Source organism: Oncorhynchus clarkii, chromosome 5 (genome assembly GCF_045791955.1).
Source record: "Oncorhynchus clarkii lewisi isolate Uvic-CL-2024 chromosome 5, UVic_Ocla_1.0, whole genome shotgun sequence".
In the NCBI taxonomy this organism is placed as follows: Eukaryota; Metazoa; Chordata; class Actinopteri; order Salmoniformes; family Salmonidae; genus Oncorhynchus; species Oncorhynchus clarkii.
The window spans coordinates 13,006,269-13,019,667 of record NC_092151.1 but is presented as its reverse complement, the minus strand read 5'-3'; the positions used below and the strand labels follow the sequence as shown (position 1 = coordinate 13,019,667).

The window sequence follows — 13,399 nt, the reverse complement described above, 5'->3', positions numbered from 1 at the left end:
TCTGCGCCACTTGGGAGCATAAACTACGTTTAGATCCAGTTTTTATGCGAGTGAAGTCATATCACAATAAAACAAATCACTACAGCTTTGAAGAAAACAACACGTTTCGGTACAATTGTATAAATGCCGACAGATTAGTTCGACATGGTGGGATCTTTTTTTGTGTTGGTAAAATGTAATTCGCGAGAAATGGTGGTTGAAATGCCTTTATGCACAAATACTGATAAAACAACCATCATCTCGAAGTAAACTTGGAGTCACGCCATGACATTGTGCGTGGTCCTCCCACTACGACTTGGGAAACAGTTTATTAACATATTAAATAATAAGGTATTATGAACTTCACAGGGTGGTGAAAGTGCACGGTAATCTTGATGCTTCTTTCATGACATGATGATCGATGCTTGACTGCGGTTTGACAAATAAAAATATTGTCAATCACCCATAATAATCTCATTATGTACTCTAGACTACCCGCACTGTATCTACAAGCCGTTGGCTAGAGCGCACTTGTCAAGACCTGAGTAGGCGCATTTGCTATTTAACGCAAAAACAATAATTTAAAATGCTACGGAAACACATTGAATTTTGAGCGAAAAAAGTAAGTATTGTGTGCACTAGGTCATCACGCACTGATTTTTTATCTGCAACAAGTCCGTTTGGTGGAAACACCACTGGTTGGAAAACGCGCATATTTTCTTTATGCTATAGACTGACCAGGTGAATCCAAGTGAAAGCTATGATCTCTTATTGATGTCACCTTTAAAATCCACTTCAATCATTGTAGATGATGGGGAGAAGACAGGATAAATGAGGATGTTTAAGCCTTGAGACATGATTGTGTGCCATTCAGAGGGTGAATGGGCACACAAACCGGGTAGGTTGTAGGTGCCAGGCACCCGGTTTGTGTGTCAAGAACTACAACGCTGCTGGATTTTTTACACTCAACAGTTCCCCTTGTGTATCAATGGTCCACCACCCAAAGGACATCCAGCCAATTTGACACAACTGTGGGAAGCATTGGAGTCAACATGGGCCAGCATCCCTGTGGAACGCTTTAGACACCTTGTAGAGACCATTCCCAGACTAAATGAGGCTGTTTTGAGGGCAAATGGGGGTGTAACTCAATATTAGGAAGGCGCCTCTAAATGTTTTATATACTCAGTGTATAGGCTATGAGAATTAACGTAACAGGTTAGGAGACTGACTGACATCATCATTCAACTAAAATATAACTTCATTTACATTGAACATTTTACAAAAGTAAATCGTGCATCTATTTATCTGAAACCCACAGCATGAACGATTCAGAGTAGCTTTGCGTTCCTAACAGTGTTGTCCACATTATCCTGCTTTTTATTTTCATGCTCTTTGTCCTATTTCTGTCTTAAAGTTCACAGGCAACAAATTTAGTTTAGATATTTTTTTGTGATCTAACTGCGCCACAATCCAAAATAATAAAGTTGTAGTCTATCAAAGTAATTACACCAATTATTTTACTAAATTTAACATTGACTATATGTAAATGCTTTGCTTTGAACAGTAAAGTAAACCCTTTAAGAGCTAAAGAACGACATCTAGTTTATAATTATAAATCTGATTATTTCACAAAAGTTTAGCTAAACACGCTGCCAATGCCAGTGAGGGAAAGCAGCTCTTCCTTGCTTTCACAAAATGAAAAGAGCAACAAAAAAAACTTGCTGTCGCCCCTGGTGAATGGAACTGGGACCGGCGAGGAGATCATGTTACCAAAAGGTGTCAACGTAGTGAAGCTGTAACTGCGCTAGCTAGTACTATCTTTGGCGTTGTTGTTTTGAAGGGTGTTCCTGAAGTAACTATTCGCCCTTGAATACGCTTTGTGGTCCGTTCATTGGAGTTCAGCTGGGAATGAGAAACCGATTAATTCCTGTACTTTGAGCACCGAGCATTTGTGGGCGGATCTTTCCGAATCATCCAGAATGTTGGGCATTTTAGCCAGGACGATGGTGAGTACACAATCAACAACGTTAGCTAGAATAGCTCCCTTGTAGCCCGCAAAACGGTTTAGCAAGGAAAAACAAGTGTTCGTAGGGTGTGCTCTAGTTATATATCGAAAACAATGGGCATTGAGTCAAGTAACTGTAGCTAGCTAGCTAATGTTACGCAATTACAGCCTCGCTGTGTATGTCAAGCAATGTGTAACACGTTAACTAGTCGGGGCAAAGTCAAGCTGGAGATAAGCCTTATTGATATCGTTGCTGCAGTTAAAATTATATTACATATTCAGACTTTCCTCGTTTAATACCAATTAAACAAAATGTGCAAGAATGGTATAAATGACATTCTTAATCAGCTGACTATAGCGAACAAGTGACACCCCTTGTTTTTGCACTTCGGTTTCGGTTGTTTTTGGAGTCAAAATGTAGCTAAACCGTTGCCCTCTTCCGCTGAGGAGGAGGGTAACGCCTACTTTTGCGTGGTAATAAAACATGTCTATAGCTTCACAACCACGTAAAATATCGCTCTCAAATCAATTTGACATTGTTCAGAGACTTCCCTCGAATCCACTGCAAATTGTTTAGCAATTGTTTTTTTTTAATCTTTTTGTTTTTTTAAATTCTCATTACAGATAAATTCTTCCTTTTATAGGACTTACATGAATACAGACAGCCGTGATTAGTTCAGAGACCTCGCAATTACTTTAGTATTTATAAAAAAAAAACGTTGGCTGTTTTTCAATTGAATACATTTAAAAAAATGTTTTTTAAAACTTGAATAGCTTCCACCCCATATCACTTGCATGAATTCAACCAATTGTTATTGGTTCAGGGGCCTCGTCAAAACAATGTAAGCCATTGTAAGCGTTTGTATTTTTTTGAATTTGGCTATTTTCAATTCATTTAAATTGAATTTACATAAATACGTCCATAACTTCAATAGCGTCCACCCCATATGACGTTCATGAATACAACCAACTGCAATTGGTTGAGGGACTTATTCCCGCCAATCCACTGCAATTACTTTTGGGCTTTTTGGCTTAATTAAAAAACAATCTATGTTTATGACTTGAATGAATGGAACTAGTCCAGCTTTTGCAGTGTTACCATTTGGCTATCTTAAAAAATGTTTTATATTTAAGAAGAAATTCTTATTTTCAATGACGGCCTAGGAACAGTGAACTGCCTGTTCAGGGGCAGAATGACAGCTCGGGGGTTTGAACTTGCAACCTTCCGGTTACTAGTCCAACACTCTAACCACTAGGCTACCCTGCCGCCCCTATCTAAAGAGGGTCATGGTTACTCTCGCCGTTTATCAGCCATTTATTGAGTGATCGAGCTCTGGAGGGCCGGGGATGGCTGGGGTTCCAGATGGCCCCACTCCATCCAGCCAGCCCCCTGCTCCTGGGGCATTTGGGAGAGGGCCAAAGAGGGCTGAGGCCGACCCAGGGAGAGGGGACCGACCTGCAGCCTCCAGGGGCTGCCACTCAGTCCAGCCAGCTCTCTGCCACCAGGGACATTTGAGACAGGGGACCGACCTGCAGCCTCCAGGGGCTGCCACTCAGTCCAGCCAGCTCTCTGCCCCAGCGAAAGGATCAGGGAGGGCTGGCCCACTCAGACACCTTCTCCCTGGGGCCTACCTGACCTCCAGGCAGCCACTGGTGATGTCTCTGCCACTTGAGGTACCCCTGTCTGGGCCTTAGTCCTATCTCTCCCTCCTTGGACCTCTCTGGAGCTCCAGTGACCCCCACTGACCTGGTGACCTCTCCCCCACTCAAGGCACTCCTGTCTGGTGCTTACTCCTACCTCACCTTCTCTGGAGCGCCACGCCTTATACTGCATTTCCACAGCTTAAGTCCAAACTGTAACTCGGCCACTCAGGAACATTCACTGTCTTCTTGGTAAGCAACTCCAGTGTAGATTTGGCCTTGTGTTTGTAGGTTATTGTCATAATGAAATGGGAATTCATCTCCCAATATCTGATGGAAAGCAGACTGAACTAGGTTTTTATCTAGGATTTTGCCTGTGCTTAGCGCCATTCCATTTATTTTCATGTTGAAAAACTCCCCAGTCCTTAACGATTACAAGCATACCCGTAACATGATGCAGCCACCACTCTGCCTGAAAATATGGAGTAATGTGTTGTATTGGATTTTCCGCAAACATAACACTATTCAGGACAAAAAGTTGTCGCTTTGCCACATTTATTGCAGTATTCCTTTAGTGTCTTGTTGCAAACAGGATGCATATTTTAGAATATGTTTATTCTGTACAGCAGTATTTCCCAAACTCGGTCCTGGGACCCCAAGGGGTGCACGTTTTGTTTTTTGCCCTAGCACTAGATAGCTGATTCAAATAATCAAAGCTTGATGATTATTTAAATCAGCTGTGTAGTGCTATGACAAACAAAACGTGCACCCCTTGGGGTCCAGGGAACCAAGTTTTGGGAAACGCTACTCTTCTTTTCACTGTCATTTCAAATCAAATGTTATTTGACACATGCGCTGAATACAACTGGTGTAGACCTTACTGTGAAATGCTTACTTACAAGCCCTTAACCAACAATGCAGTTCAAGAAATAGAGTTAAGAAAATATTTACTAAATAAACTAAAGTAACAATAAAATAACAATGAGGCTATATACAGGGGGTACCGGTACCCAGTCAATGTGGAGGCTATATACAGGGGGTACCGGTACCCAGTCAATGTGGAGGCTATATACAGGGGGTACCGGTACCCAGTCAATGTACGGGGGTACAAGTGAGTTGAGGTAATTTGTACATGTAGGTCGGGGTAAAGTGACTGCACAGATAATAAACAGCGAGTAGCAGCAGTGTACAAAACAAGTGGAAGGAAGGGGGGTCTATGTAAATAGTCCAGGTGGCCATTTGATTAATTGTTCAGCAGTCTTATGGCTTGGCGTTAGAAGCTGTTAAGGAGCCTTTTTGACCTAGACTTGGTGCTCCAGTACCGCTTGCCGTGCGGTAGCAGGGAGAACAGTCTATGACTTGGGTGGCTGAAGTCTTTGACCATTTTTGGAGCCTTCCTCTGACACCACCTACTATATATAGGTCCTGGATGGCAGGAAGCTTGGCCCAAGTGATGTACTGGGCCGTACACACTGGAGGTCGACCGATTAATCGGAATGGCAGATTAATTAGGGCCGATTTCACGTTTTCATAACAATCGGAAATCGGTATTTTTGGAAACCGATTTGGTCTTTTAAATTTGTTTATTTAACTAGGCAAGTCAGTTAAGAACACATTCTTATTTTCAATGACGGCCTAGGATCGGTGGGTTAGCTGCCTTGTTCAGCGGCAGAATGACAGATTTTTACTTTGTCAGCTCGGGGATTCAATCTTACAACCTTACAGTTAATTAGTCCAACGCTCTAACCACCTGCCTCACGAGGAGCCTGCCTGTTACACGAATGCAGTAAGCCAAGGTAAGTTGCTAGCTAGCATTAAACTTATCTTATAAAAAAACAATCAATCATAATCACTAGTTAACTACACATGGTTGATGATATTACTAGTTTATCTAGCGTGTCCTGCGTTGCATATAATCGATGCGGTGCGTATTCGCGAAAAAGGACTGTCGTTGCTCCAATGTGTACCTAACCATAAACATCAATGCCTTACTTAAAATCAATACACAGAAGTGTATATTTTTATACCTGCATATTTAGCTAAAAGAAATCCAGGTTAGCAGGCAATATTAACCAGGTGAAATTGTGTCACTTCTCTTGCGTTCATTGCACGCAGAGTCAGGGTATATGTAACCGTTTGGGCCGCCTAATTTGCCAGAATTGTACATAATTATGACATAACATTGAAGGTTGTGCAATGTAACAGGAATATTTAGACTTATGGATGCCACCCGTTAGATAAAATACGTAACGGTTCCGTATTTCACTGAAAGAATAAACGTCTTGTTTTCGAGATGATAGTTTCCGGATTCGACCATATTAATGACTCGTAAGGCTCGTAAGCATTCATTCAAACAGCACTTTCCTGCATTTGCCAGCAGCTCTTCGCTGTGCTTCAAGCATTGCGCTGTTTATGACTTCAAGCCTATCAACTCCCGAGGTTAGGCTGGCAGTACTAAAGTGCCTATAAGAACATCCAATAGTCAAAGGTATATGAAATACAAATGGTATAGAGAGAAATAGTCCTATAATAATTACAACCGAAAACTTCTTACCTGGGAATATTGTAGACTCATGTTAAAAGGAACCACCAGCTTTCATATGTTCTAACGTTCTGAGCAAGGAACTTAAATGTTAGCTTTCTTACATGGCACATATCGCACTTTTACTTCTCCAACACTTTTATTATTATAAATACATTTTTAAAAATGGCCGATTTAATCGGTATCGGCTTTTTGGGGTCCTCCAATAATCGGTATCGGTATCTGCGTTGAAAAATCATAATCGGTCGAACTCTAGTACACACAACCCTCTGTAGTGCCTTACGGTTGGATGCCGAGCAGTTGCCATACCAGGCGGTGATGCAACTGGTCAGGATGCTCTCGATGGTGCAGCTGTAGAACTTTTTGAGGATCTGGGGATCCATGCCATATCTTTTCAGTCTCCTGAGGTGGAATAGGTGTTGTTGTGCCCTCTTCACAACTCTTTTGGTGTGGTTGGACCATGATAGTTTGTTGGTGATGTGGACACTAAGGAACTTAACTCTCTACCTGCTCTACAGAATGTACTGGGCTGTGAAGGCGCACTGGAGACCTGGTGCGTTCAGCTGGCATCAATTGTGTTGGAGAAGTAAAAGTGCAATATGTGCCATAAACTTTGTTATTGACCAAATACTTATTTTCCACCATAATTTGCAAATATATTTGTTAAAAATCCTACAATGTGATTTTCTGGAATTTTTTATCTCATTTTGTCTGTCATAGTTGAAGTGTACTTATGATGAAAATTACAGGCGCCTCTCATCTTTTTAAGTGGAAGAACTTGCACAATTGGTGGCTGGCTAAATACTTTTTTGCCCCACTGTATGTAAACCTCTGAACCACTGGAATTGTGATACAGTCTGTCAAAATTTTACGAGGAAAGCATGTAGTCCCTGGCTCAGACAGAGTAGTAGTGTGAGCTCAATAGCATCTCATTAGTGTGCAAGATCTAGAGAATCAGCTGTACATGTGATAGAAGAATGCACTGTGCATGCGGAGGGCTGCAATTCCATTGAATTGGGGATAGTTTACCAAAATATGGCACAAGACCTAGACTTGCCTTATGTGTATCCCACAAAAAAGGTTCACTGTTAAAAGCTAACGTTTTTTGTTGAAAAATTCCCAATATTCCCAGGCTTAATTTCCCATGGAAAGTTTCCGACCCTTTGCAACCATAGTCATAATCCCATCTTTCTGTGTTCAGGTCACATATGACATTTAATTTAAAATAGCGAAAGTAAAAAAAAATATATATATACAAATGTAATTACCATAGATTAAACAGACAAGATCCATGAACCAATAACAGTTGGTTGGATTCATGCAAAAATAGCTTCAACCCCTATCTGACAGCACAGCAACAATTTTATTTGGCTAATTCATTTGTTTACCTAATTCTTGGCTATAGCTAGCCTTTCGCAATTTGCTGTTTTTATATGTTGAATGTCTCTGACAGCTCTGACATGTCGTGTGACCGTGTCACAATTTTTTTTTAAATCATCACTTTCTCTTCACCTTTCCCCATTCTTTCCTTCATTGGTTTGTTGGGAAGTGTATTAGCCAATGGCTATTGCCTATGACAACCAGTAGGTAGTCATATCGTCTTTGCAAAGCTAAATTCTTCGATACCAACTTTGGTAGTCATCATGTAATTACTGCAGAATACCCAGCTACTAGTCATACAGTAGTACAGGCTAAAGAGAATTTTCATGTCTGCATGGCTACAGAATACAATATAACTAACTACATTACAGTAATTGATCCTCAGGCTCTGACCAGTATTTCCCCTACCTTACTCTCTATTTCACAGGCTAAGGACCTATGGTACAAGGTGAAACCTTGTGGCCGCCTGGTTAGGCCTGTGGCGCCCACGCGCATCCCTGGGCGCTACCTGAGCCACCAGGAGGGCCTCCCCAAGCTCCCAGTGCCCTCCCTCCAGCAGACGTGCGAGCGCTACCTCGCCACCCTGGAGCCCATTGTGGATGAGGAGGAGTTGAGCCACACCAAGGAGCTGTTGGCAGAGTTCCAGAAGGCTGGGGGGGTTGGGGAGAGGCTGCAGAAGGGCCTGGAGAGAAGGGTCCGCAAGACTGAGAACTGGGTGAGTTGGCTGAAATCAAACCCTAACCCTGTATTAAAATACAGTATATGATAGTTTGGCCATATCGCCCAGCCCTGTACAAGTGGCCTATGGTTATAGCCACCTGCTATTGTTAAAATAAAATCGAATGCCACTTTTATCTATGATTTAGAAACCTGTACCATGGATTAATTCCACAAAACAGAACAGAGATGCATTGTTATTAAACAGGAACATTCTTTAGACAAGACCAGATTACAATAACGTGTCAAGGGCAAAGTTGAGAATGGTTCACTCTTATTTTGTATTTTGTAATGTAATGTATCTCTTCATTTGGCCATTCTTTCTCTCTCTCTCTCCGTCTCTCCCCAGCTGTCAGACTGGTGGCTGACTACAGCCTATCTGGACTACCGGATGCCCGTAGTGGTCCACTCTAGTCCCGGGGTGGTCTTACCCCGCCTGGAGTTCAGTGACCGCCAGGGACAGATGAGGTGAGATGAACCAAGCCCCTCCCCACATAGACGCCAGTAGGAACAAACATAACACTCAGCTTTGTACAAATTCCTCACCACTACCGCTACATCTTTACCATCTTTACCATTAGAAACACCTTTGTTACAAAATCCTTGTATGTACTGTATCTAGTCAAATGGCTACCCAGACTATTCACATTGCCCCACCCTCTCCACACCACTGCTACTATCTGTTGTCATCTATGCATAGTCACTTTAATTAACTCTACCTACATGTACATACTATCTCAACTAACCGGTGCCCCTCTCACATTGACTCTGTACCGGCACCCCCCTGTATGTATTGTTATTTTTTACTGCTCCTCTTTAATTACTTGTTACTTTTATCTCTTATTATCCATATTTTTTTAAACTGCACTGTCGGTTAGGGGCTCGTAAGTAAACATTTCACTGTAAGGTCTACACCTGCAGCTATACTTTAGGTAACTAAATTCACTTTGGAGTGTCAGAGTGCCCTCTGGGTATTTGTAAATTCAGAGCGTTGTCAGATTGTCCATTCGTAAATTCAGAGCGTTTTGCTCTCAGAGCATTCAGAGCGCACACTGGATGCTCTGGTTGAGAGGTAGGGTTGATCCGAGCGTTCTGGCCTCACAACGGCAGTCAAGCACCCAAGCTAACTGGCTAATGTTGGCAGGCTTGCAAGCTACTGCCAGACACAAATGAGAGAGCTGGTTAGGCTATGTTCTTGTTATCTAGAGCGTTGGTCATTATCTGTGCTGCTGGCAACAATTTAATTACGCTTTTTTTGCCAACGTTTAATGACACCGGGCATATTGAACTGGTGTTGAGCTTCCGTAAATTCATCAGTTATTCTGCGCTCTGGCACACTCAGACGAGAGTGCTCTGAAATCGGTGTAGGTAGCCAGAGTGAATTAACAAACGCACCCATACTGTCATGTAAATACAGTCCTCTCTTGCACTGCTGTCGTGTATTAGTGTTAGCAGTCATTGCTAGTCATTACTCCTGTGTTACAACCTTCACACTTTCTCCAACACCATTTCTGCTCACATATCACTCAGTGTGTATTTTCATGTAACAGACATGTCACCATGACACAAAACTGGGGCCCTGTGTCATTCACCTGCTAATGTGAACTCAAGCTACCATTCACCTTTCCAGTACAATATTGCCAATTGGGTGACATTTCACTATGGGGTCAGTTGAGATTCATAAGACCTTTGTACACACTACCCTTCAGACTGCACCCCCCTCTCGCTCTCTCTCTCTGAAAATATATATAAATAAAGGTGCAGTAGCGGATCACTGAAGTAAGCACTGCAGCACATGGGCCCCTGTTGACATAGGTTACATGTATCAAGGATTTAGATGGCCTATTGACATGGCAGAGAAATGGCTTGTTGTCTGAGCTAAGACCATGTTGTTTTCACCTCATTGATCACGCAAATAATCCCCTGGGGGGTTTTATCAAATGTATTAGGCCGGACAAAGTTGAATCACTGTTTAACGGATGCCCTGCCTTACTTTTCTCCACACCCCTGTTATTTTTGGGCAATATATGCAGGGCTTTGCTTATAATGCACTGTCCGCTCTCCCTTGAGGCTTTCCCAAGTTGATGCACAAGAGACCAAACAGCCTCAGAACATGTTCAAGCCTTGGATTGGACAGTGAAACGCTCACACCGTAATGACTGAAGCCAGTGCAAATTCCTACTATTTATGTGTCCAGGTTAAATGTGGGACGTCCCTCATTATAAACAAACAGTCGGTTAAATTCATGGTTATTGCATCATTTTCAGATCTATTAGAAACGATTAATAGACGAAACAACAATGTAATTTAACCAATTGACTGGCCAGAGATCAGGACATAATAACTCATTATTATACATTTATCTTAATTTGATTACTATTATTTGTCATTTACTCTTGAATTTGAAAAAAAAATGATCATCACATGAAATTATGAAATTGGATTGCACTTTGTTTTGTCTCAGGAATAAAGAAACTGTCACAAGTTGTACTTCCCATTGTGTTTAATTTTTCATGGTTATAACAACATTGTAACATCTGCATTTTTTAAAAGACAAATAGTGTAAGTTTTCACATGGAATAATATAACTATTGAAGCTCACATTAGTCCTAGAGCCTGCACAAGAGCCTTGGACAATGTGGTAACGTACTGTTTTTCCTTATTCACTTCATGTATTTTTTTTTGTTTTCGCTCACCTCACTTTTCTGGGGGGAAAATCCGTTAAACCGTGAATCAATTTTGTCGAGCCTAACTCTTATGTAATTTCTACTAGTTTATACGTTTTTTCTGTTTTATATCTCACTGCAATTATGTTGTGCACTGTTCAGAATATCACACTTGCAATATTTTTTATGATTTAGTCCAGGCATCTCTCGCCAATTTAATTGTTGGCTCCCAGCAATAACCCCAATGAATGCCTTGTTTTACTCATCTGAATTTGCCGCTCAGTTCATAGAACCGTGGTTACCTGAGTAACCTTTGACATCTGTGGCTGGGACTAACGGAGCAGTAAAAGCATCTTCTGGCGCATCTTTAAATAATTTTAACTACGAATTCGGCTCTAGATTTACAATGGTTGGTGCAAATACCTTTCCTGAAAGTTAGGATTCTCTTTAACACGAACGCGTCTTCTGTGTTGTGCATATGATGAAAGCTGTGAGTGATGAATCTGCATAGAATAACTGAGGGAAATTAATTGATTCTCCACAAACGATCATTCACAAAGATTGTTTGATCATCATCCCTGATGTTTTCCTGAACTTTTCTATACCTTTCTTACTTCAGCTTTTATCTTATTTTATTAAGATAAAAGCAATAAGGTCCGATTCAAAAGATCCATCAAACTATTTTTGCGCATTTTGTTTCTTATGCCCCGCCCCAAGTGTCCTAGAATAGTGTTTGAGAATTAAAATAACAAGCAATTAAGTATCCATAACATTTTTAGAAGCATATTTCGTACCCATTCACTCAAATGCATTGACCAAGCATCAACTGCACCGCATCTGACCGTAAGGCGCTACAGAGGGTAGTGCGAACGGCCCAGTACATCACTGGGGCCAAGCTTCCTACCATCCAGGACCTATATTATAGGTGGTGTCGGAGGAAAGCCCATAAAATTGTCAGAGACTCCAGTCACCCAAATTATAGACAATTTTCTCTGCTACCACATGGCAAGGGGTACCAGAGCGCCAAGTCTAGGACCAAAAGGCTCCTCAACAGCTTCTACCCCAAGCCATTAGACTGCTGAACAATTCATAAAAATCGCCACTGGACAATTTACATTGCCCCCCCCCCCCTACACTGCTGCTACTCAATGTTTATTTGTTACCTATGCAAGTCACTTCGCCCCCACCTACATTTACTGATTATCTCAACTAGCCTGTACCCCTGCACACTGACTCGGTACCGGTGCCCCCTGTATATAGCCTCGTTATTCTTATTGTGTTACTTTTTATTATTACTTTTTATTTTAGCCTACTTGGTAAATACTTTCTTCTTGAACTGCACTGTTGGTTAAGGGCTTGTAAGTAAGCATTTCACTGTAAAGTCTACACATGTTATGTTCGGAGCATATGACAAATAAAGTTTTATTTGAACTTGTTAATAACATCATCCTGCTCAAATCTCTCCACCCAGGTTTGCTGCCAAGCTGATCGCTGGCGTTTTGGACTTCAAGACAATGATTGACAAGTGAGTGCCAGTGCTCCTCGTCTTGTCTTAACGACACGATTTAATCAGAGGGCAAAATCCAATACAAGGGAAGAGCCATGTTAAATTGACTCAGATTGTACCAGGATCTGATTTCCTGCCCCTAATCCTGCTAACCCTGATTATATTTCGCCAAACTGGCTAACCAGGAACTATTTTATTTATACATACATACAGTACCAGTCAAAAGTTTGGAAAACTTTATTTTTACTATTTTCTACATTGTAGAATAATAGTGAAGACATCAAACTATGAAATAACACAAATGGAACCATGTCGTAACCAAAAAAGTGTTAAACAAATCTAAATATATTTTATTTGAGATTCTTCAAAGTAGCCACCCTTTGCCTTGATGACAGCTTTGCACACTCTTGGCATTCTCTCAACCAGCTTCACCTGGAATGCTTTTCCAACCATCTTGAAGGAGTTCCAACATATACTGTGCACTTATTGGCTGCTTTTCCTTCGCTCTGCGGTCCAACTCATCCCAAACCATCTTAACTGGGTTGAGGTCGGGTGATTGTGGAGGCCAGCACTCCATCACTCTCCTTCTTTGTCAAATAACCCTTACACAACCTGGAGATGTGTTGGGCCATTGTCCTGTTGAAAAACAAGTGATAGTCCCAATGAGCGCAAACCATGCTTCACGGTGGGAACCACACATGCAGAGATCATCTATTCACCTACTCTGCGTCTCACAAAGACACTGCGTTGGAACCAAAATGTTACATTTGGACTCACCATACCAAAATACAGATTTCCACTGGTCTAATGTACATGAGAGCTAGTTTCATCATAGCGCTTTATGGTTTTTGTGACTGCACTTGAAGAAACTTTCAAAGTTCTTGACATTTTCCAGATTGACTGACCTTCATGTCTTAAAGTAAGGATGGGCTGTAATTTCTCTTTGCTTAATTGAGCTGTTC

At 41.5% G+C, this 13,399-nt stretch overlaps 1 protein-coding gene across 1 annotated transcript in view; it reads left to right on the top strand.

The window, feature by feature from the left end:
- Positions 1-1,699: 1,699 nt before the first annotated feature.
- LOC139408365 (carnitine O-acetyltransferase a) overlaps positions 1,700-13,399 on the top strand; it is a 29,303-nt gene continuing 17,603 nt past the window's right edge. The window contains exons 1-4 of the mRNA XM_071152153.1: positions 1,700-1,985; positions 7,975-8,262; positions 8,614-8,732; positions 12,402-12,455. Of these exons, the coding sequence (XP_071008254.1) occupies positions 1,959-1,985; positions 7,975-8,262; positions 8,614-8,732; positions 12,402-12,455 (488 nt within the window). The 5' untranslated portion in view covers positions 1,700-1,958. The remainder of the gene's footprint in view (positions 1,986-7,974; positions 8,263-8,613; positions 8,733-12,401; positions 12,456-13,399) is intronic.